This window comes from Aethalodelphis obliquidens, unplaced genomic scaffold (assembly GCF_003676395.1).
Source record: "Aethalodelphis obliquidens isolate GAN/ISIS:26980383/991018 unplaced genomic scaffold, ASM367639v1 scaffold46, whole genome shotgun sequence".
Taxonomy (NCBI): domain Eukaryota; kingdom Metazoa; phylum Chordata; class Mammalia; order Artiodactyla; family Delphinidae; genus Aethalodelphis; species Aethalodelphis obliquidens.
The window spans coordinates 6,920,741-6,941,410 of record NW_020837990.1 but is presented as its reverse complement, the minus strand read 5'-3'; the positions used below and the strand labels follow the sequence as shown (position 1 = coordinate 6,941,410).

The window sequence follows — 20,670 nt, the reverse complement described above, 5'->3', positions numbered from 1 at the left end:
CTATGTGAATAGTGGTGCTGTGACCATTGGTGTACAAATGTCTGTTCGAATCCCTGCTTTCAGTTCTTTTGGGTGTGCCTCCAGAGGTGGAATTTCTGGTTCAAATGGTAATTCTATTTTTAATTTTTTGAGGAACTGTCATGCTGTGTTCACTGTGGCTGCACCATTTTCCATTCCCGCCAGTAGTGCATCAGGGTTCCAGTTTCTCTACATCCTTGCCAGCACTTGTTATTTTCTGCTTTTTTTTTTTTTGGCCACGCCCTGCAGCATGTGAGATTTTAGTTCCCCAACCAGCGAACGAACCTGAGCCCTTAGCAGTGAGAGTCCTAACTGCTGGACCGCCAGGGAATACCCATACTTTCTGCTGTTTTGATAATAGCCATGCTAATGGGTGTGAAGTGACATTTCATTGTAGTTTTAATTTTCACTTCCCTAATCTTCAGTGGTGTTGAGCATCTTCTCATGTGCTTCTTGGTCATTTGTATGTCTTTTTATCTTTTACCTCTGATATTTTTCCTGCTTTACTGCATACTTTCTCTTTCATGTGAATTAAGATTGAGCTTGTCAAATTTCATAAGGAGCCTGATTGGGATTGTATTGGATTTATACATTAATTTGAGGATTAATGGCATGTTTACAGACTTGAATCTTTCTATTCAGGAACACTGGGTATCTCTCCAATTGTTTTTTCTTCCCCTGAATTTTCAATAAAGCTTTATGAAGATTTTGCACACTTTGGATTTATTCCTGGATATTGCATCTTTTATATTGCAATATGTGGATTATATTGCAATATATGGATTACTGATAATGGTGGGTGGGATGAATGGCTTATTTTAGACTTGTTCATGTTGAGACCTACCTTCTACATTATTTTCTTTTATTGTTGATTGACCCCACTAGCTTGGATTATCACCTCTTATGAGTTTAGAATCTTTTGCAAAATCAGAGCTATCACAACGCATATTTTTTCTTCAGATCATTTATGAAAATATTAAGCAAGTTCTATCCCAGAATTTATCTCCATGATACCATAGTGTTTGTATTTATCCATCTAAAACAAAGTTTATTCCTACTCTAGTCTACCATGAATTCTCAGGAACCTTAACAATTAAACGTCTCCATCTAGAGAAGTCCTTAGGTATCCCAATCATTTGTTTCTATCTAAGGAAACTCTTTATTCTTAGCCAAATGGTACCCGTCAATTTTTATTTTTTTAATTTTGGCTGCACTGGGTCTTTGTTGTGGTGCGGGCTCTTCATTGCAGCGCACGGGCTTCTCTCTAGTTGCGGCACGCGGGCTTGTTGCCCCGAGGCATGTGGGATCTTAGTTCCCTGACCAGGGATCGAACCCATGTCTCCTGCATTGGAAGGCGGATTCTTAACCACTGGACCATAAGGAAAGTCCCTACCCTTCAATTTTGTGTTAATCCTTTCCTCTCTTCTTTTCTCTCTCTCCCCTTCTCCCCACAGTTCTTCCTTCTTCTCTGCCTCCTTGCCATTTTTCTTCTTCTTTTTTTTTCCTGTGTAGCTTTGGACCTGAGCAGGGACTAACTTGTGACCTCTGCTCATCCCCAGCCAGGACATCACAGGTGATATTTACTATTTCAACTTTGCCAACGGGCAGTCCATGTGGGACCACCCCTGTGATGAGCACTATCGGAACTTGGTGATCCAAGAACGGGGGAAACTGTCGACTCCTGGGGCTATTAAGAAGAAAGAAAAGAAAAAGAAAAAGGAAAAGAAAGACAAGAAGGACAAAGAGACCTCCAAAAGTCCCCTGGTGAGTCAGAGAGGCCAGGCCTGAAACCTGAGGGATATCGGGAACCTCTAGCTGTTTACAGCCGGGAGGTTAAGAATAACAACAATAATATAGTCACTTTTTGATAGTGCCTCATCTGAATTATGCCTGTCTTCTGGCAAATTTTCCTTTCAGGCTTCTAGAAGTGGTTACTATCTCTAAGCAATTTCTTTTTCCCCCTTGGGAGGCACATATGACATAATAGGATGAGTGAGGGAGTGCCCTGCTGAGGATGGGGTTTTGCAGTGACGCCGCCTGCCCCTCTGGAGAGTTGGGGCACAGGGAGCACTTGGTGGAGGCCAGAGAACCCAGAGGAGCGAGTGCCTCTCCTCTCCTTTCCGAGCCAGGCTTTCCTCGTGTGGGTTCATCATGTGTCTTGGTGGTGCAAATTCCTAGATGTCTGATGAGCCATAATTCAGTTGTCAGAACATCAGTGCCTTCAAGATCCAGAAAGAAAAGCTTGAGGCTTTATCTGGCCCTGTGGATGGCCTTTGCTGCCAGTGTCCTCGGTTCATGGTGGATAACTGACATTTGATTGCAGTGTCATCACCTTGGTCCCAAGTAGCTTTTTTACTCAGAGTTGAAAGTTATCTTTCCCATTATCATTCTATTTGTCCCTCCAGGTGTGAGGCAGGTGGGCCACATTGAGGAGAGGGAGGGACTTGGGAACCCAGTTTAGCCACTTGGGGAACCCTGGGAATACCTCTTCAACCCTCTTAATGGTCGAGTTGATTTGCTCTCTTATTTATGGTCTTTATTTCCCACTGGTGCCTGGTGCTTACTTCTCAGTGAAGATTTCCTCCATCTTCCTTCCTTTGCAAGGTGTCAGTTCTGAAATTGGATAGTTGCTGATGAATTTAGCTCTTTTCATCATTTCCAAGCTCTACAGTTACTCCCCCCCACCCCAATATTACTAATCATGGTTCTGAGAAATAAGACAGCAAGTCCATTCTTCCAGGTGGAGAAAAGAGAACAGGTAATTTCCAAAGAGGCTGAATTTTCTAATGCCGTGTGTTTGAAAGGTAAAAGATGTATAATGGGCTTTCCACTAACCCCGGACTATTTTACATGATAATCGGCATCTGGGCAGGCTCTGGCATGACTGAAGGTGAGAGAGGGAATGAAGTGAGGGTTCTGGGGTGGAGGGTTGGGTAATAGACTGAGCTCTGGGTGTGTGACTGAGTTCCTGGAGCTCCCTGTTAAAAAGGATTCCTCCTGTGGCTTCAGGAGCTGAGGGCAAGTGGACTGCCCTGGGCTCCCAGTCTGGATCTTAGGGCTCAGGACAGGCGCAAACCAGTGTGTCCAGGGGCAGGCCTGACCAGGTGGGCGACCGGGCTCAGGTGGTTTGGGCTCTCTGCAGGAGAGCTGGGTGGAGTTTAGGGTGAATGCAGGATGTGGTTGATCTTTTATGGTTTTGTCTACCCCAAGATTCCCTGACTGTGTGGACCTCTCTTGAGCAGTACCAACTCTTGCCTTTGGTAGAATACCTAGTCCAGGTTCCCAAGGCTCGGTTCACTGCTTATGTTTCCCCTCTTTCCTCCCTTCTTAGACTCTTTCTGATAGTCCTTGACAAGGATGGTGGATTTTATGAAATTAACCAGTCACAGAATTGAGAGCTTGATGGTACCTTTGGGGTAATCTAGTTGGTGATTTTCAGACGTTTGTTAGCAATGGAACCCTGTCTTCACATCAGTTCTCCCATAGAGGGCCAGTGGATAAAGAAGAAGTGGAGCTGCTCTGGTTGAACCTGGGGGTGTGGGTCTTGGTGATGCCTGTTCCCTGTCACATGCCCACCATAGCAGCCCCCAAGGTACCAGGCGGAACCAATATGTGGGTTCCATGGCGCAAGGTTTGTAAGCCATTGATCTCATCGAACCTCCTCTTTATAGATAAGGAAACTAGGGCCCAGAAAACAACAAAGCTCAGGGAGTTTTTAGCTTTTCTTCCCTCATGGGTTTGTGCTTTTCTTTAAATGGAGGGTGGGTTTCTGCTAAGGGTTTGCCAAGGGCTAAGGTAGCAAGTAGAAATCAGAAGCGCTTTGTCTTAGTTTTCTCTGCCTGTTTATATACCCATCTAGGAAACGCAGCCTGAGCAGGGACTTCTGCCTTCTTCCTCCTTTCTCCGTGGCCCATCCCCTCTCTCAGCACCTGGGCTGGCTGATCTGGACCTAGACCAAGAGATGCAGGCTAGAAGTGAGGGCTCCTTTAAGAAAGGGAAGAGCCCACGTATGCTGGCTGACATCCCTAGGTCTCTCACGGGCTCCCTGCCCAGCAAGCTACAGCCACTCTTCAAGGGCCAAGCTTCCCGAACCCACCAGATCTTTGCCGACGTGGAGAAAATCTTAGGCAGGGCCCCAGCCCACTGCAGGACAGAATTAGGTGATCAGCAGGGTCTGGAGAAGCCCCAGCAGGCGACAGAGAAAATCTACCTGGGGTTTTCAGACCCTGAAATAGAAGAGCTGGAAATGAGGACCAGACAGCAGAAACCTGGCGCTTTGGGCCCTGACCACAGCAGCCCCTTCCGGAACGGGCAGGATGCGTTAGAGAGCAGGAGCCAGGCCTTGGTCCACTTGAAGTTTTTGGAAGCCCTCAAGGGCCTGCAGCTGAAAGGGGAGCAGCACAGCCATAACATGGCCAAGCGGAGCTCCACTGGCCCCGGGGGGGACAAGGGCCAGAGCCCCATTCCCTCACCATCCCCTGAGGAGGATCCCTCCCTGTCCCTTTGTTCTTCTGACCCCATGCTGCCTGCCAGGAAGAGCAAGCCGTTTTTGTTAGTCAGCAGCCCAGCTGAAGACCAGAGCTGGCAGGGCGTTTCTGGGGAAGAGGGCAGCATGGGCAGGGGCAGGAGGAGGAGAGAGCCCCCGGGATTGTGCATGGGACAGGTCTCCAAGCTTGTCCACAAGGACGCCCCTTGGGGCAGCAAGAAAATAGAGCCCGAAGACCCTGAGGCTCCAGGGGCCTCAGCCATAGGTCCACCTCAGGGGCTCTTGCTAATACCCCCCGATACCCTGGTCTCAGAACCAGCCCAGAGCGCCCCTGCAGTCACCTCGCAGGCCCCTCGAGGGTCTCCTGCCAGTGAGAAGACACCACCCCCAGGCTCTCTGGAGCCCCCTGCAGAGGACAGGAGGCTGGGCAGGTTTGGGCCTGACTTGGAGAGCAGCAGCAGCAGCCTGGCCTCTCACCTGGGCTCTGAGGTCCTGGGGGAGGTGACCAACTTCCCTTGGGACCTGCAGAGCTCACGGGAATCTGAGCAGGGTGTGGGTCAGTCAGGCCCCGGACCCAGGGAGCAGCACCCCAGCCCCTTCCTGGCGCCCCAGTTGTCCCACATGCAAAGCTCTGCTGAGGAGCAGTCAGAGAGTGAAGACTACTCTGAGGACCAGAGGTTCTACCAGCACATCCTGCAGATGTTCAAGCTCTCCAGGCGGCTGGAGGGCCCGGGGCCGCCCGAGAGCGCGCGGGACAGGCCGTGCAGAGACCTTGCCAGCGTGGTCTGCCGCCTGGCAGCCGAGTCTTCCAGGATGTCTAGTGAGGGCGAGCACGAGGCCATCAGAGCCATGGGCTCCAGGTTTCTGTCTTGGGGGCCAGAGACGCGGGAGCATCCTCAGAAGGTGGCTGGCGCCCCGGCTGGGCAGGAGGCCTCTCAGCAAGCTCGTTTCCAGCCAAGCAGCAGCCCCCTCAGGCAGGGGCTGGTCAAGCTGAGTTCCAGCAGCGGGCTTGCTACAGAGCCAGGCAAGATGCAGCTTCTCGACCAGGTAGGCTTCTTAGAGAGCACGGCCTTCAGGCTCAGTGAACTTGGCAGGGAGGGAGTAGGTTGAGCTGACACCCTAACACAGCCAGCAGGTCTGCTTTCCTGTTATCTGTCCTCCCTTGGTAACTATTGATCCCTTAACCACCCAGGATGGCCATCTTGTGGGATGACATGCGGTTCCTGTTTCTTCTGCCCCATCACCTGCAAGATAGGGGCTGAGGGTATCTAGACTTCCCTTCCCTTGACCTAACTGTACTTCGTGGGTGGTTCACATGCTCTGACGATGCTCAGTTTTGAGGGTGAGCAAGGTGGCACTTATCCTGGCACTCATGCAAGATACAGGTACTGTCCCAGGATTTGGGAAGCCTTCCCCATCAGCTGGTTATGGGGAGGTCCTCCCAAGTAGACACCCTACCCCAGCCTCTGAACCTAGTCCCTTCTGGGAATCACACAGAACTAGAGTTAACACTGTCATGAGAGGCTGAAGCCCAGGCTCTCTCTGCCGTTCAGTGAGCTGCTTCTGCTCCTTGCTTCCCAGGGTTTCCAGAACCATGTGAATAATCTGTGTCAGGCTTGTGCTGACCACGTGAGCCTTCACTTCCTCCCCTGTTGGGAGCTACCAAAGGGTTGGGCTTGCCCTGTCATTCCGACTCCTTTTCCCTTTAAAGAGTCACCACTAGCTTCATTCAGAAGTCAAATTGGATCCCAGACCACCGCGGGGGTCGATCTGCATTTCCCCGGCTATTCTTCGGCTGTTGCCCAGCGTGGCTTTACCCAGTTGTTACCTCGGTTCCTAATTGCTGGCGTGCCCTGGTTCTCCGTTAGCTCTAATAACTACTGTAGCACTATAAATATCACATAAGCTGCAGATTATCCTGAAAGTTTTAATTAGCCCAATGGCAGCAAGTTTATCCTCTTTGAAGGACAACGCCACGCACAGCCCATAGTGCGTGATCAGCTAGGAGCCAGGGATGTATAATTTCCCTACTAACCGCTGATTTGGTAAAGGCCTGGGAGAACAAAGCCCTCAGCGGGTCTGTCTCCCTCCCTCAGGCCCCCAGCACGTTAGCAAATTAGCCATGTTAGGAGTCTGTAATTTTCCATAAATATAGTATGGGAAGAATTTTACTCGCTGATCCACTGGGCTGGCTGCGGGGAGCAGGCTGGGTTTGCTAACAGTTCACCTCAGAGCGGATTTCCTGGGCTCCTTTTCTGCCATAGCCAGGAGGCAGTGTACAATACTGGCTTAGAGATTGCCCTGCGTTCCGGTCCCACGTCTGCCCTCATTGCAGGCCCTATGATTTGGGGCAGGGGTCTTGACCTCACCAGTCTCCGTTTGCTCTTGTGGGGACTGCGGCCTCAGATGGTTTTGACAGTGAAATGAGACAGGTGCTTACCCCGGTGCCCAGGGCTCAGGCAAATTTGGCCAATTTTTTTATTATCAGCTCCTTTTCTGCCTAACGAAGATACCCTGCAACAGGCCAGGTGACTGGGAACCTACAAAGGTTTGGGAGGGGGTCTCGTGTCACCTTTCAGATAAGCATCTGATGCCCTTCCCATGCAGAAATGGGTCGTGTTCAGAGCCCACCCGATGGTCTGGCCCCAGGCCCAGCTGCGGGTGAGAAGATGGGCCACCTGAACTCTGCCTGACCTCCTCAGGTTCCCCTTTCTCTCTTCAGTCCCCATGGGATTAGAGAGGAATGGAATTTTTGTGTTGTTTTATATACAATTTAAATTTGAGGATATTTAAAGAGCTGTTTGTAAACTGTCCCCAGAATGCTATCCTGCCTCGGCTTCTAAGCCCAGACTCTTGTGATGTGAATCCCTGTAATGATAGCAATTCCACAGCGCTGGTGTAGCCCTGGGCCACGCACACATGCTCCTTGCTGTCAGTATCTCATTTGAATTTCTCAACAAACCTTCTTAAGTAGCAAGACACACATCATCTCTGTCTTGCAGATGAGTAAACTGAGAGTCCAAGAGTCCGTGAGCGACCCAACGTCTCACAAATTCTGCCACCCAGTTGGTTTCTCTCCCCAGTCCTCACTGGTACAAAGCCTTCGTTTGGCCATCCCAAGAACAGGGCAAAGGAGGGGCCTGCACAGTCCTCTGGCGAGGCTCCCTCCAGCCCCTTTCCTCATCAGTGGAGAGCGGAAAGAGAGTTCTTTTGTTGCTCATGTGTATTTTTCATAGTTAATATTTATTTTAATTGAAGTAATACATGCCCATGTTATTAAACAATGTCAAGTCGAGCCAAAAGGCATAGAACGAAATATAGCATTTCTCGGGTGTGGGTACCCCTCCCCAGAGGCAACGGCTCTCTTCCAGTGTTTGCTTCCATATTTGTAAATAATATGCTTAGACTGCTTTTTCTTGATTCATCCGTTTTCAAGTTTATCTATTGAGACTTCTCATGCTGGTAGATGAGGCTTTTGTCTCTTCTCCCCGCAACCCCCCAACTTCCTCTGTGGCTTCGGAGGGAGGGCAGAGTCCTCTGCAGCATCTGCCAGATGTGAAAGAACCATTTGCTGAGAGACAGGCCCAGAGTTGCGAGGATCAGGAAGCCAGCCCGTGATTCTCACACGGCTGGCACGATGGTAATTTCTGGATGTTGTGTTTCATTAGCAGCCTCCGAACGGAGGCGGTTTAAATTTGAGCGGGCAGGATTTAGATGTTTTATTTTTATATCCGTCTCCACACTCTCAGAGCCCTGTGGTTTCTTGGGTTTGTAACAGGATGTTTTCTGTTGCCCAGGCCCTGGGCTCCCCGTTAGCCCCCGTCCACATTCCTCTCGGGGGTCTGGCCCCGTTAAGGGGCCTGGTGGATGCCCCGCCCTCTGCTCTTCGTGGATCTCAAAGCGTGAGCCTGGGGAGCTCGGTGGAGTCTGGTCAGCATGGAGAACTCTCAATGGTAAATGCTGCTTCTTGTGTTCAGTGTAGTTACCGTGGGGCCTCCATGTTCCATGCTAGGAACCGTGACCCATGGATGAGAAATAGAGGGCATGGGCTGAGTCCTTAATGCTCATAATCTAGTAGGGAAGGTGAGTCACACCTGGAGGATGCTGAACAGGGGCTCTGGGTGGTGGAGGATGGACCCAGGGCATAGGGACTGCAGTGGTGATTTCCCAGTCCCTGCAGCCAGGGCAGCAGGAGTTGGACAGGGAGGGATCCGTGAGCTGGAGCTGCTGGGGTCAGCTTCCTGGAGGTGGTGGGCTTGCTCTGGGAGCCATCTGAACAGAAAGAGGAGAAGGCAATCTGAGGGTCTTCCCCGTAAGTGCCTTGGTTTTCCTTCTCTATTTTGGAGCCTTCACAGGGTCTCAAGACTTCTGCGTATACAAAGGGTCTCCTGGGCTCCATCCATGAGGACAAGAATGCTCTCAGCCTCTTGGCTTTAGGAGAGGAGACCAATGAGGAGGATGAGGCGGAGAGTGACAACCAGGTAAGAATGAATCCTTTTCTTGGCCTGGAAACCCTCTGTACTATGAAAAAAAAAATGTTTTTTTAAAAATTGTGGTCAAATATGTCTACCATTTTAACCACTTTTAAGCGTACAGTTCAGTGACCTTAACTACCTTCACAGTGTTGTACAGTCATCACCTCTATCCATCTCCAGAACTTGTTCATAATCCCAGAGAAACTCTGTACCCTTTAAACAAAGCTCTGGATCCTCCCCTCTCCCCAGTCCCTGATCTACTCTCTGTCTCTGTGAATTTGCCTGTTCTAGACATTTCATATAAGTGGAATCATACTGTCTTTGTCCTTTTATGTCGCATAATGTTTTCAAGGTTCATCCATGTTGTAGCACATGTGGCTGGATAATATTCCATTGTATGAATATACCATATTTTGTCTAGCCGTTCATCTGCTGGTGGATAGTTGAGCTGAGCTGTCTTTACCTTTGGGCTAACCTCTGTGCTACTTTGAAAATAAGTGAAAATGATTTTCCAGCCCACAGCTTCATTCCTTGCTCAGTCTGTATACCTGCTGGGTCTGACCCAGAAAGTATAACCAGTGAGGAGCTTCTCGGCCCCCTGGGCTGACCAGTTTCCTTGCCATCGTTTTCATTTTCAGAGTGTCCGAAGCTCAAGTGAGCTTCTTAAGAACCTGCACCTGGACATCGGGGCACTGGGGGGTGACTTCGAGTATGAGGTAAGAGCCTGGAGCCCCTGCAGGCAGATGCCTCAGCCTGGCAGGTCCCTCCTTCCTTTCTTTTTTTTTAAAAAATATTTATTTATCTATTTGGCTGTGCCGGGTCTTAGTTGCGGCATGCGGGATCTTTAGTTGCAGCATGCAGGATCTAGTTCCCTGACCCAGGGATCGAACCCAGGCCGCCTGCATTGGGAGCGCATAGTCTCAACCACTGGACCGCCAGGGAAGTCCCCCTCCTCCCTTCTTAAGCCTTCCTCCTTGTGGGAGACTTGTTTGGAAAGAGTACCATTTTGTCCCAGTCCTGTCCAGATGGGATTTCTGGGGTTTGGGGAAGCACAAGCGTGGAAAGGAATTCATCCATTCACTCATTTCTCAGATAACCACCGTTTATTGAATGTTTCTACATGAGGCACTTTGCTTGGTGCTATTGGCCACGCACACCTCAGTTAGCTGTGATCCCTGCCCTCAAAGAGTTTACAGTCTCATAAAAGAGAGACTTACGTAGCTGGGACTCGGAGTGGAATGCAGTGCCGCCGTCAGGAAGGTAAAACACAGTGTTGTGGCTGGGGAGAAGTCGGGGTCTCCTGTCTGTTTGAAAGGCCTTATTGAGAATCTGACATCTGAGGTGAGCCAGGAAGGACGGTGGGTGGGACCGGACGAGCAGAGGCGAGTGGTGAGGGAGAGCTCCAGCTGCAGGGCACTGCACAGGAGCGGAGCACGAGGGTGTCTCCTTTGCCTGGAGCCCAGGGCACGTGTGGGAGAGGAGTGGGAAATGGGGCTGTGGAGGTAGGTTGGGCTGGGTCGTGGAGGACCTGAGTGCCAGCTGAGAAGTTGGGACTGGGTTACACCGGCATTGGGAGCCATGGGAGGTTTTGCACAGAGGTGTAATGCTGTCCAGATGCTTAGCATTTGTCGAATGCTGGCCGTGTGGCGGCAGCTGTGCTGTGGTCGATCCCAGCACTGGTAAGGAGTGGCCTGGGCAGGCCTCTGGGAGTGTGCAGTTGGAGAGAAAGGATGCTGGGCACTCTGTGCTTAGTGAGCGCTTAGTACACGTTGAATAAATGAATATTTAGGAAACTGTAAAGCAGGGCCAGGTGTATAAAGAGCTCGAGCACAGGTACACTCTTTGGAGGAGTTCTGAGGGCAGAGAAATTACCTGCCCAGAGATGAGGGAGAACTTGGATGAGACAACATTTGACCCCGGTCTTGAAGAGTAGGGAGGTTTTAGATGTGGGGGTGGAAGGGATGTTTTAGGCAGGTGGACAGCTTGAGCAAAGGCATGAGGCCTGGGAAATGCAGAATATGGATGGAACTAGCTTCCGGAAAATCCCCCCAGCAGTCCTGCTGCTTCTCATCTCTTTCCCTGGTCTGTCCTCCACTCCCACCAGAATGTCCCTTCCTTCCTTCCTTCCTTCCTTCCTTCCTTCCTTCCTTCCTTCCTTCCTTCCTTCCTTCCTTCCTTCCCTCCTTCCCTCCCTCCCACCCTCCCTCCCTTCCACCCTTCCTCCCACCCTCCCTCCCTTCCTTCCTTCCTTCCATCCATTTTTGGCTGGGTTGGGCCTTTGTTGCTACGCGGGCTTTTCTTTAGTTGCGGTGAGCGGGGGAGCGGGGGCTACTCTTCATTGCAGTGCGCAGGCTTCTCATTATGGTGGCTTCTCTTGTTGCAGAGCACGGGCTCTAGGCGCGCGGGCTTCAGTAGTTGCGGCACGCGGGCTCAGTAGTTGTGGCTCGCAGGCTCTAGAGTGCAGGCTCAGCAGTTGTGGCGTATGGGCTTAGTTGCTCCGTGGCATCTGGGATCTTCCCAGACCAGGGCTCGAACCTGTGTCCCCTGCATTGGCAGTAGGATTCTTAACCACTGCTCCACCAGGGAAGTCCCAGAATGTTCTTTCAAACAAACAAACAAAGCCTGAAACTCATCATGTCGTCGAAATAACTAAAAAACCCCAGTACATTCTTCTACTTGAAAAAGAACATTCCCTACTATTTGTTCTCGGTCTATTGTCTAATTTATTAATTTTTAACAATTAAGCTTTCTCTAAATATGTCCAAAGTATTCACACAACCAATAAATCATGAAGTCAACAACTCAGATTTCCCCAGACATTGAAATATTGATTGCAAGGTCAGTTAAACTTTTCCCAAAATAGAAAATTCTTTTAAAGACTTTGAACTGAAAGAGATCACTCACATTTTTTAGAATGACCACAAAACTGACCAGTGAAACAGCAGTGCCCGTCTCATGGATTTAAATGTTTCCTTATTATCTTTTATTTATGTCCTTATCATCCCTTTCCACGGTCTTATTGTTTCTGACTCTTACTCCTTGGTCTTCAGCTCACCTTGAGAGCTGGGGGAAGGTCCCAGGTGGGCTGAGGTTGAGAATGCTGGCTGACACCTAGGTGTAGGTGGGCTCTCGCAGCTGATGCAGCTCTAGCCATTGGGCAGGCCCCATGCTATACTTAGGCTCACTCTGTAGCCTCAGAAACGGTCCCCGTTTCTGGCTCTGCGCAGTCAGATATGTTTTGATTGTGACTTTGATGCTTTCTGCCACGTGACACGTTTTCTGAGTGTCATCAACCTGATCTGGCTCTACTCTGACACTTCCTTCTGAATGGGGCCTGGTCTGTTTGCATTAAATCCAAAGCCTTCTGTTTCTGGTTCCCTGAAATGATAACTTTATTTCTTCCCATCTGCCATTAAGACCTTGTGATGCTGATGGAATCAGTGGCTCAGGTTTTGAGCCTGGAAGGATGTCCATGAGTAGGAATGAGGTGTCAGGAGGACTCGCTGGCTTTTGGAGAAAGAGGGTAGTCTCCACAAGACTGAGCAAAGTGAGAGTCGGGATTGTGCCCTGTTCACGTGTGTGTGTCTGGAACCTGGCCTGCTCCCTGGAACTTAGGAAGTGCGTGGGTATGTTTTGCTGAGCGATTGAGTGGATGAATAGGTGAGTGAATGAATGAGCCACGCTGGGACCAGAGGGTATCCTGGCAGGTCATGTTGTGCTGTTTTCTTCTCTGGGCTTTCCCAGGTCCTGGGTAGAGTGGACACTGGATCCCCGCTTCAGCTGGTGGATTGAAGATCCCGATGTGGATCAATCAGAATGTGCTTTGACTTGGGCTAGTTAATTTTTCCTCTATAATAGTTTACAAACGTCCACAAAAAAAGGGATTTTCTTCTTTGACATGTCCTGGATTCTCAAAAGCTTCCCTTCTGATCTTTATATGCTTCTCTGGGGGAGTAGAGCTTTTAAATATATTTTTTATAACCTCTTTAATATAAATAGGCAACCCAGTGTGATGGGGAGAAATGTCTGGAGTGGGAGGTGTTAAGTACACTCCCCCCACCCCACCCCCATCTCTAGCATCCCAGCAGATTTAGTTCTTTTTGCACATGGAGTGTTGAATTCCTGCGTTCTAACCTCAGGCAGGAACTGGGGCTTTTCCTGGTGGGGAAGGTTAGTGGTGGGGATGAACGGGGGTTTTAGGACAGACAAAGCTGCCTCTGCTTACCATGCCCTTTAAAATGGCTTTTGTCCCAGTTTATAGACCTTGGGTCCTCTGAGCTGCCCACCTCTTCCTGCTTTTGGGCAGCCCTGGCAGCCTGAGATGGAGCGCTTATTCTGTGGTTTGTTTTACCCTGTTTCGCTGTCAACAGTCACTTTGCTCATGATTCCATGAGAGGGCAGTAGGATGGCAAGAATGCCTCTCACTCTCTCTCTCTCTCTCTCTTTCTCTTTCTCTTTCTCTCTCTCTCTCTCTCTCTCTGTGTCTCCTTCCCCCTCCTCTCCTGCCTTCAACTTAAACCCATTTCTAGTCTATTACAGAATCAAAAAGGATACATTCCTGGAACAGCCACTGAGAATGGATGGGAGTGCAAGAGGGGAGGCTGAAGGGTAGGTGAGCAGGCAGCAGATGGCCTTGTAGTGCTGGTGAAAAGACCATCAGCAGATCAAAGGGGAGGGAGGGAGCTGGGCTTAGAAATAACAGGATGATGTCAGTGTGATTGGAAAGCGCTAACAGCACTGGGGAGCAGTGCAAAGAACTGAGACCGACTGGGTGGGAAGGAGACATGGAAAATAAACCGACTGGTGTTTGGCTTGGTGGGGGGGGGTCTCCCCAGAACGGGATCAATGCAAGGACATGGTGTTCTGCTCCCCTGTCTCCCACTCTCACCCTCCTGAGCCGTGTGGAATGTAGGGCCCCTGCCTTTGTGCTCTGGACCGCAGCAGGGGGATTGCAGCATGGGAGACCTCATAGCTTTGGGGGGATATGTTAAATATTCATGAAATGGTTCGTACAGGCACTCTCCTGCACCCCCCTCTTCATGCAGATGGCAAAGTCTTTTTGGAAAAAGACAGCAGGAATTTGCCTTATACTCAAGGACCTGGGGCTGTGACAGGAGGAGACAGAAGGAGTGTGAGCACGGTTGAGCTGAGAGCAGAGCTGTGCTGTGGGTACATCCCCCGGGTGCCCTGCAGAACACTGGCGCAGGAGGCTGTGCGCAGGGGCCTGGGTGTGCGTCCTGGGCCGGGCCTCAGGCCATGGGCCCTGCGATGGAATGAGGAGCAGGGGCTGAGTTAAAGGAGGGGAGCGTGGAGTCAGCTGGGTTTTCCAGACACTCAGCTCTCGTTCATCCATTTGTGGATAATCCACAACAAATGCCTAGTCTCCCCCTGCTGTCCTTCCCCTCAAGACGTCCCCCTGGCTGTCCTGTCATTGCAGTTAGTTGATGTGGGCGCAGGGAATGCAAGTTCACTTATTTTCATGTTAGCCATGTTTTAATATTTTACTGTTTACGTAGACAGAATAGGATAAGCTCCATGGAACATTTTTCTTTTGAAGAATTTTAGCTTGAGAGTGGCATAGCCTGGGCCTGACATTCTGTAGTCTGGCCATATTCTCTCATGTGTAAGAATGGGAATCTCCCCCTGGATCTGGTGTCTTCTGATTTTTGATAGGTTACTTGTTTTTCCGTCATCTTGAATATTAATAGTTAATATTTGTTTAGCTATTTTCCATTTCATAAGCACTATAACAAATAATAGTCTAATCCCTGTATAATTTTGTAAAATAGATATCACATCTCCATTTTACAGAGTAGGAACTCCTGTATCTGCATTGACCCACTTAATCTTTTTTTTTTTTTTTTTTTGCGGTACACGGGCCTCTCACTGTTGTGGCCTCTCCCGTTGCGGAGCACAGGCTCTGGACGCGCAGGCTCAGCGGCCATGGCTCACGGGCCCAGCCGCTCCGCGGCATGTGGGATCTTCCCGGACCTGTGCACGAACCTGTGTCCCCTGCATTGGCAGGCGGACTCTCAACCACTGCGCCACCAGGGAAGCCCCACTTAATCACTTTTAATATTCAGTCAACAAGCATTGACTGAGCACCTATTATGTGCCAGAAACTAGACACTGAGGATAACAGGGAGCTGATTTGGTGAGGGCAACAGGCAAGGAAGTCAGCAGTTATAAGACAGTAGTTGTTGTGAAAGAGGATGAGGAAGGCTGATCTCAGGAAGGCTTCCTGGAAGAGGCGATGCCGTGAGGACCAGTGGGAGCTTGTCAGGGTAGATTGTGTGTGTATTAAGAACGCACACGGCAGAGCAGGGAGATGGTGTAATGTTTGTTCACAGGCAGGATGTGTGTGTGTCTGGAGATGACCTCAGAGGAGCAAGCAGGGCTGGGCTGGGTGAGAAGGGCTGTGGGCCGTGTGAGGAGATGTGAACTGGTGGTCCGACACCTCTTCTGCCCCCTAATCCAAGGCCTGTTGCCTTTCTTTCATCATGAGATGAGCGCGGCCGGGGTGGCTTGGCTGTGCTTGCTGAGTCAGACCCCTCACTCCCCCCGAGACACTCCCACGTCCTTCTTGGCATCCAGGAGCCCCACAGACCGGTCACTGCGTGCTGGCTGCTGCCGAGAGCCGGCTGCTGCGGGGACACCTGGCCTCGCCCTGAAGATGCCTCTCAAAGAGGAGGAGCTCATCTTGGCCCCTCTGCACCCAGTGACCATGAAGACTTCCTCCACACTATAAGTTAGGGTGTCAGGAGGGTGGGCAGCCGTGGAGGGCACCCTGCCTTCGTGCTGCCAGGGCATGAGGGAAGCCCACCACTTCTCTGTTCAGCCTCTGCTCTTCTCCCTGGGACAGGCGTGGCACTGACCACAGCGTCACCACCATGTCCAGTGCCCTTTGCTTTGGGCAGTAAAGGCTCATAGCCAGGGCCACCTGGGATGTTTCACTTTTCTCCATTCTCAGCTGAATTCCTTGAGGGCAGGACCCATCTTCCTATTCAGGTCGCCACGGTGGGGTTTGGCTCATAGAAGGTGCTCGGTGACTGAACTTGTGGGTCTCATCGTAATACACGAGTTAGCGCTTATGGAGCGCTTACGGTGCGCCAGGCGCGGTTCTCTGTTCTTTACTCACTCGATGAGTGTTAACTTATTTAATCTTTCCAACAATCTTATGAGATAGGCCCATACCCCCGTATTTTAGAGGAAGAAACTGAGGCCCAGAGAAGTTACAACAGTTTGCCTAGGGTCCCTGTAAGCACGGAGCCAAGATTTGAACCTGGATGTTCTGTCTCCGAAGTCGGGCTCTGAAGTAGTCTGCTTTCCTGCCTCTCTTAACCATCCTTGGAAAGTCTGGGTGGGCTTGTCAGTCGGCTGCCAGACCTGCAGTGGATGGTCATGGCCTTGGGCTCTGTGGGTCCTTTAACAAGCAGACAGCATGGTGAACGGCGTGTTTGGGGCTTTTCCTTGGCCCTCTGGACTCTAGTCATCACGCTGCTTGTTGGAGTGTCCAGGGTCAGGCTTCAGGAAGTCTCAAAAATCCCTGCCAAGAAGTTGTCCACACTGGCAGCCCAGGTTTAGGACAGGTGTTTTCTGGGAAGAAGGCTTCTCTGCTTGAGCCTAGGAGAGATCGCAGGCTGTATTTCCAAGGGAGGAGTACCTTTTTCTCTTGTGGGAGCTCTAAAGGTTTCTCCTGGTCTTTACCATGGGGTTCGTGAATGAGGAGCAGGGTGGGCAGCTGTAGAGGTGGCCTGCTCCCATCTCCTTTCAAGAGACCCTGCAGAGGGGACCTTGGGGGATTAACGGCCTGCAGCTGCTGAACCTTTGATCCACCCCGGCTCGTGCCAAGGTTGGGCTTGTTGATGGAATTGATGGGGTGTAACGGGCCCCGGAGCAGGGCCATTTCTGCATGATGGCTGCGGGACTGTCCATGGGGCTGAGACCCTTTCAGAACTGTGCTGTGGCCTGAGGCTCTCCTACTCAAGCCCCCTCCTTCCCTCTCCTATGTCACAGGTCTCAGACCTGTGTTCCCAAGCCTCTCCCCACCTCCCGTATCCTCATGGGCATTTCCCCCAATCGGTCTTCTACACACCTCACCCCATCTGGCACCTGCTGCCCAGAGGACTCACTTGATGGTCCTCCGACAGAGGAGCCTGGCTCCAGGGCTGCTTATGCAGCCCCCTGAGGCTATAGGGAGAGAGCTACCCTCATTGCTGTGCAAGAAGGGTACCCTCCTGATATTTCCTCCCTGCTGCCTTTTAAAAATGAAAACTCTAGACTTTGGTACTTTTCTCTCATGCGGTTCTCTGTCATCATCATCGTAAACAAATATTGACTTCTGAGCCTGCCATCTAATGGGGCTGGAATGAGCCAGATTTATTACTCGAGAAAGTGATGGGTGGTGACAGAGTTGTATAGTGCAGTGCACTGGATTCCAAGCTCCTCAGTGGACGGGGGTCAGGTTGGGTGTGTTCAGATCACCATAGAATTTCAGAGTCAGTGGAGCTGGGCTGGAGCCAGGAATCTGTGTTTTTAAATGCTTTTGAGGTGTGGGATAGCCATTGGTTTCAGAACTGTAGGCATCAAGGAATGGCAGCTCCGTCTTGTAGCAAGTCTCTAAACCCTTTTATTAATTCCTGACGTCTTCCTTTCTGACACGGTCTTCTGCTCCCTAGGAATCTCCAAGAACAAGCCCGCCAGAGGAGAAGAAGGACACTTCTCTGGATTCCGATGCTGCCAGCCCCCCTACTCCTGGCAAGCTCTTCGGCCGAGGTGCAGATAGCAGCCTGAGCAGTGCCGATGGCCAAGGGCAACAGGGAAGAGGGGCAAGTTGGCTCCCAGAAAAAGAAAAGAATGAGAAGAATGATCCCGGGATGTCCAGGAGTGTGGCGGACCCTGGGGGCGACCCTGCGGGCGATCAGCCTGCCAAAGCCAATAAAAAAGAGGCACCAGAGGACCCGGTGGATGCAAGAGAGGAGGGTTCCCTGCAGGAAGAGGCAGCAAAGGAGCCAAAGAAGGAGGCTTCCGTCCCGAAAGAGAGCAGATCAGAGGCGAGCGAAGTAAGTCACTTTGTCCCGTGGGCAGTTGCTGGCTGCAGCCCTCTGCTGCTCTCTCGTGCCCTGTGCACGTTGCTCTCCCTTCATCTTTATTACTGAGTCAGGAGCTGCATTTGCAGGCCCGGCAATGGGTCGGCAACATCAGCCAGAACGCTTAATTGTGACAAATATGCCCAGACCCAGCAGGCAGTAAAATCCTGAATGAAACTCCAAACCTGCTGGCACTAGAAATTCAGAGCAGAAAATTGCTTTTCCGTTGGCACCTCCTGGGGTATTCCTATTCCTCTGGTCTCCCACTTACTTCCTCTTGCCATTTCCTGCCTCCCCCTCCTACTTCTTGACATCAGTTTGGGGTGAGTCATGGTTGCAGCCTGTGTTCCTGCAGAGAGAGGAGCCTGTTGAGGGGAGTGGGGGGGGACGTTTGGGAGTGTCCTGCCCCGGCATTTGTCAGTTAGGGTACAAGAAGACTCTTCATTGGTCTCTCTGGCTCCTTTGAACAACCCAAGACACGGGAGTCTTGCTTGGTAAGATCAGGCCAGTGACTCGGATGGATAGAAGTAGGACTCAGCTGTGAGAGCATTTGGCATCTTTATTTTCCAGCCCTTAGTCCCGCCCTTCCTCCAGGTGGATGGTGAGGGAATTCATTTAAAGAGCTTTTAGCTACTTCCTGGAAAAGATACTCTCATCTTGTTTTCCTAGGATCCCATCAAACTTCCCCACTGCCGACTTTCTAACCATCTCCCACTCTGCTTCACTTGGCCCTCCTTCCAAGTGTAAAGAGTGTTGCCCTGCCCAGCCTGAGGGGGCCGGGGGCAGGTGTCCAGAGAGAATGGGAGGGTCCACAGGCCTCTTCCAGGTTTTCCAGAAGAGGTGGATTTCGGTTTGGGTTCAGCCCTGTACTGGCACCGTGGATAGTGATCACGACCCTCTGTCCTCTGCTCTGGTGACTTCTCTGTGGGTCTGTCTCCCCAGGAGTCAGAGATCAGTGAACACATGAAGGAACTACAGCCCTCAGACTCCACTGCTTCTGACCCCAAGTCCTTTCTTGGCCTGGTGAGTCTGAGATGGGGGGCAGCAGAGTGGTGGTGAAGAGCATGGGTTTGCGAGGTCCTGTGTTTGAGTGATTCGCTGAGCATCTCACAGCTTGTAAGTGGGGAAGTTAGGACTCAAACTTGGGTCTTGTCTAACTCCATTTTCTCAGCCCTGCGTACTAAGGATAACACTACCTACTTTATAGGTTTGTTGTGAGAAGAAAGTGGTGTAAGGAGTATAAAACATTAGCATATAAACATTAAACAAACATAGCTGTTATTACTATTACTGCTGTGTGAATTGCCTGTGAGATCATATGAGGTCATTGCCTCTGGGCTCTAGCAGGAGCATTACATGAACCTAGGAGGTTAGAGGCTGTGTGTTTATGGAATCACTGAGCCATGGTGAGGACCAGTCCTCAGGCTTTCAGGCTCTGACCAGGAAGGATGCTGTGGTGTGGTATCATTTCCCAAGTTACGACTTTGTCCTGGAATGCCAGCATCCATGGTTTCTTTGTCCCAGCGCTTCCACGCAGCCTGCTGTAGCCTGGCGTCACTTGCCAGGTTTGTTATCTATGGGGAGGAGTTCGGGGTGCTTTCTGGCAGAGCACTTTTTCCAGAAACCACACTCCATCTGTTCGGAGGAGGCAGATCAAAGAGAAGGGATTAGTGGGAGAGGGTCAGGGATGAACAGTAATGATACGAGGGGGTGCAGAGGAATTAGGAGGCTGTGCGCTCAAGCCCCTCACTGAGCCATGGGCTTAGGAACCAGATGGCAGCTGCATTGAGTGGAGTAGAACTCACGCTGAAAGGGAAATGTCATCAGCAAAGAAAACCCACAAGCTAGGAACGGGAGGCAAAGTCCTTGTTGGCACAAACTGTCATGAAGAATCACTGTGTCACAGAACTCTCTGAAGCAAGGGCCCCGGCCCTGCTGAAGGAGCCACTGTGTGGAGGAACGGGCTGCCCATCGGCATTTTTCTTCTCTACGGGAGTGGGTGGAGGAAGCCACAGACAGCAGGACCAGACCTTGGCTGGGCGCGCCTGCATCTATCAGGGCTGATGACAGAACTGTCCCTGTTAGCGTGCTGTCAGGTAGCCGTCCGTCACCTAGCCCAGTGACGATCTTGGGCTCGGAGGGGGTGGGCTCGTGGCTCTGCGGCAGCCAAAGGGCTGCGGGGAGCTGGCACCTGTGTGGGCACTTGCTGCCCGTCCCAAAGAGAAGCTGGTGGAGGAAGTGGCCCTAATTCATCCCCATTGTCCAGAGGGACACCTGTATGGGAAGGGGAAGGAACCAGCTGGGTGGAGCCTGGCAGGCCCTGGTGTCCAAGCTGCCCACAGGGCTTCTGGGCACTTTGGCCTCCTGGTTGGGCACCAGGAGGGAGAGACAGCTGGAAAGTGACATGCTTTGCAGCACATGTCACACAAAGAGCTTGGGCTTTGGAGTCGGCCCAGGGCACTTCTGACCCCCAGCCCTATTGCTTACCAGATGCGTGACCTTGGATAAATTACTTGGGCTCTCAAACTGCTTCCTCTGTGAGATAAGAATAAGAGGATCAGTCTCATAGGGTTACTTTTTTCCCTGTAATTTGATTATGAAA

General features: G+C 51.0%; 1 protein-coding gene across 12 annotated transcripts in view; it reads left to right on the top strand.

Annotated features, from left to right (window-relative positions):
* Positions 1–20,670, top strand: part of CEP164 (centrosomal protein 164) — a 71,353-nt gene that overhangs the window by 22,572 nt on the left and 28,111 nt on the right. For 9 of the 12 annotated variants that reach the window (XR_003427811.1, XM_027082211.1, XM_027082218.1 and 6 more), the window contains 7 exons: positions 1,578–1,782; positions 3,878–5,551; positions 8,302–8,457; positions 8,851–8,985; positions 9,618–9,695; positions 17,658–18,041; positions 19,011–19,091. Coding sequence is in view for 11 of the 12 variants with exons in the window: in XM_027082211.1 (XP_026938012.1) it covers positions 1,578–1,782; positions 3,878–5,551; positions 8,302–8,457; positions 8,851–8,985; positions 9,618–9,695; positions 17,658–18,041; positions 19,011–19,091 (2,713 nt within the window). In the remaining variant the exon portion in view is untranslated. The remainder of the gene's footprint in view (positions 1–1,577; positions 1,783–3,877; positions 5,552–8,301; positions 8,458–8,850; positions 8,986–9,617; positions 9,696–17,657; positions 18,042–19,010; positions 19,092–20,670) is intronic. The other 3 variants (XM_027082213.1, XM_027082221.1, XM_027082217.1) reach the window with 3 other exon arrangements.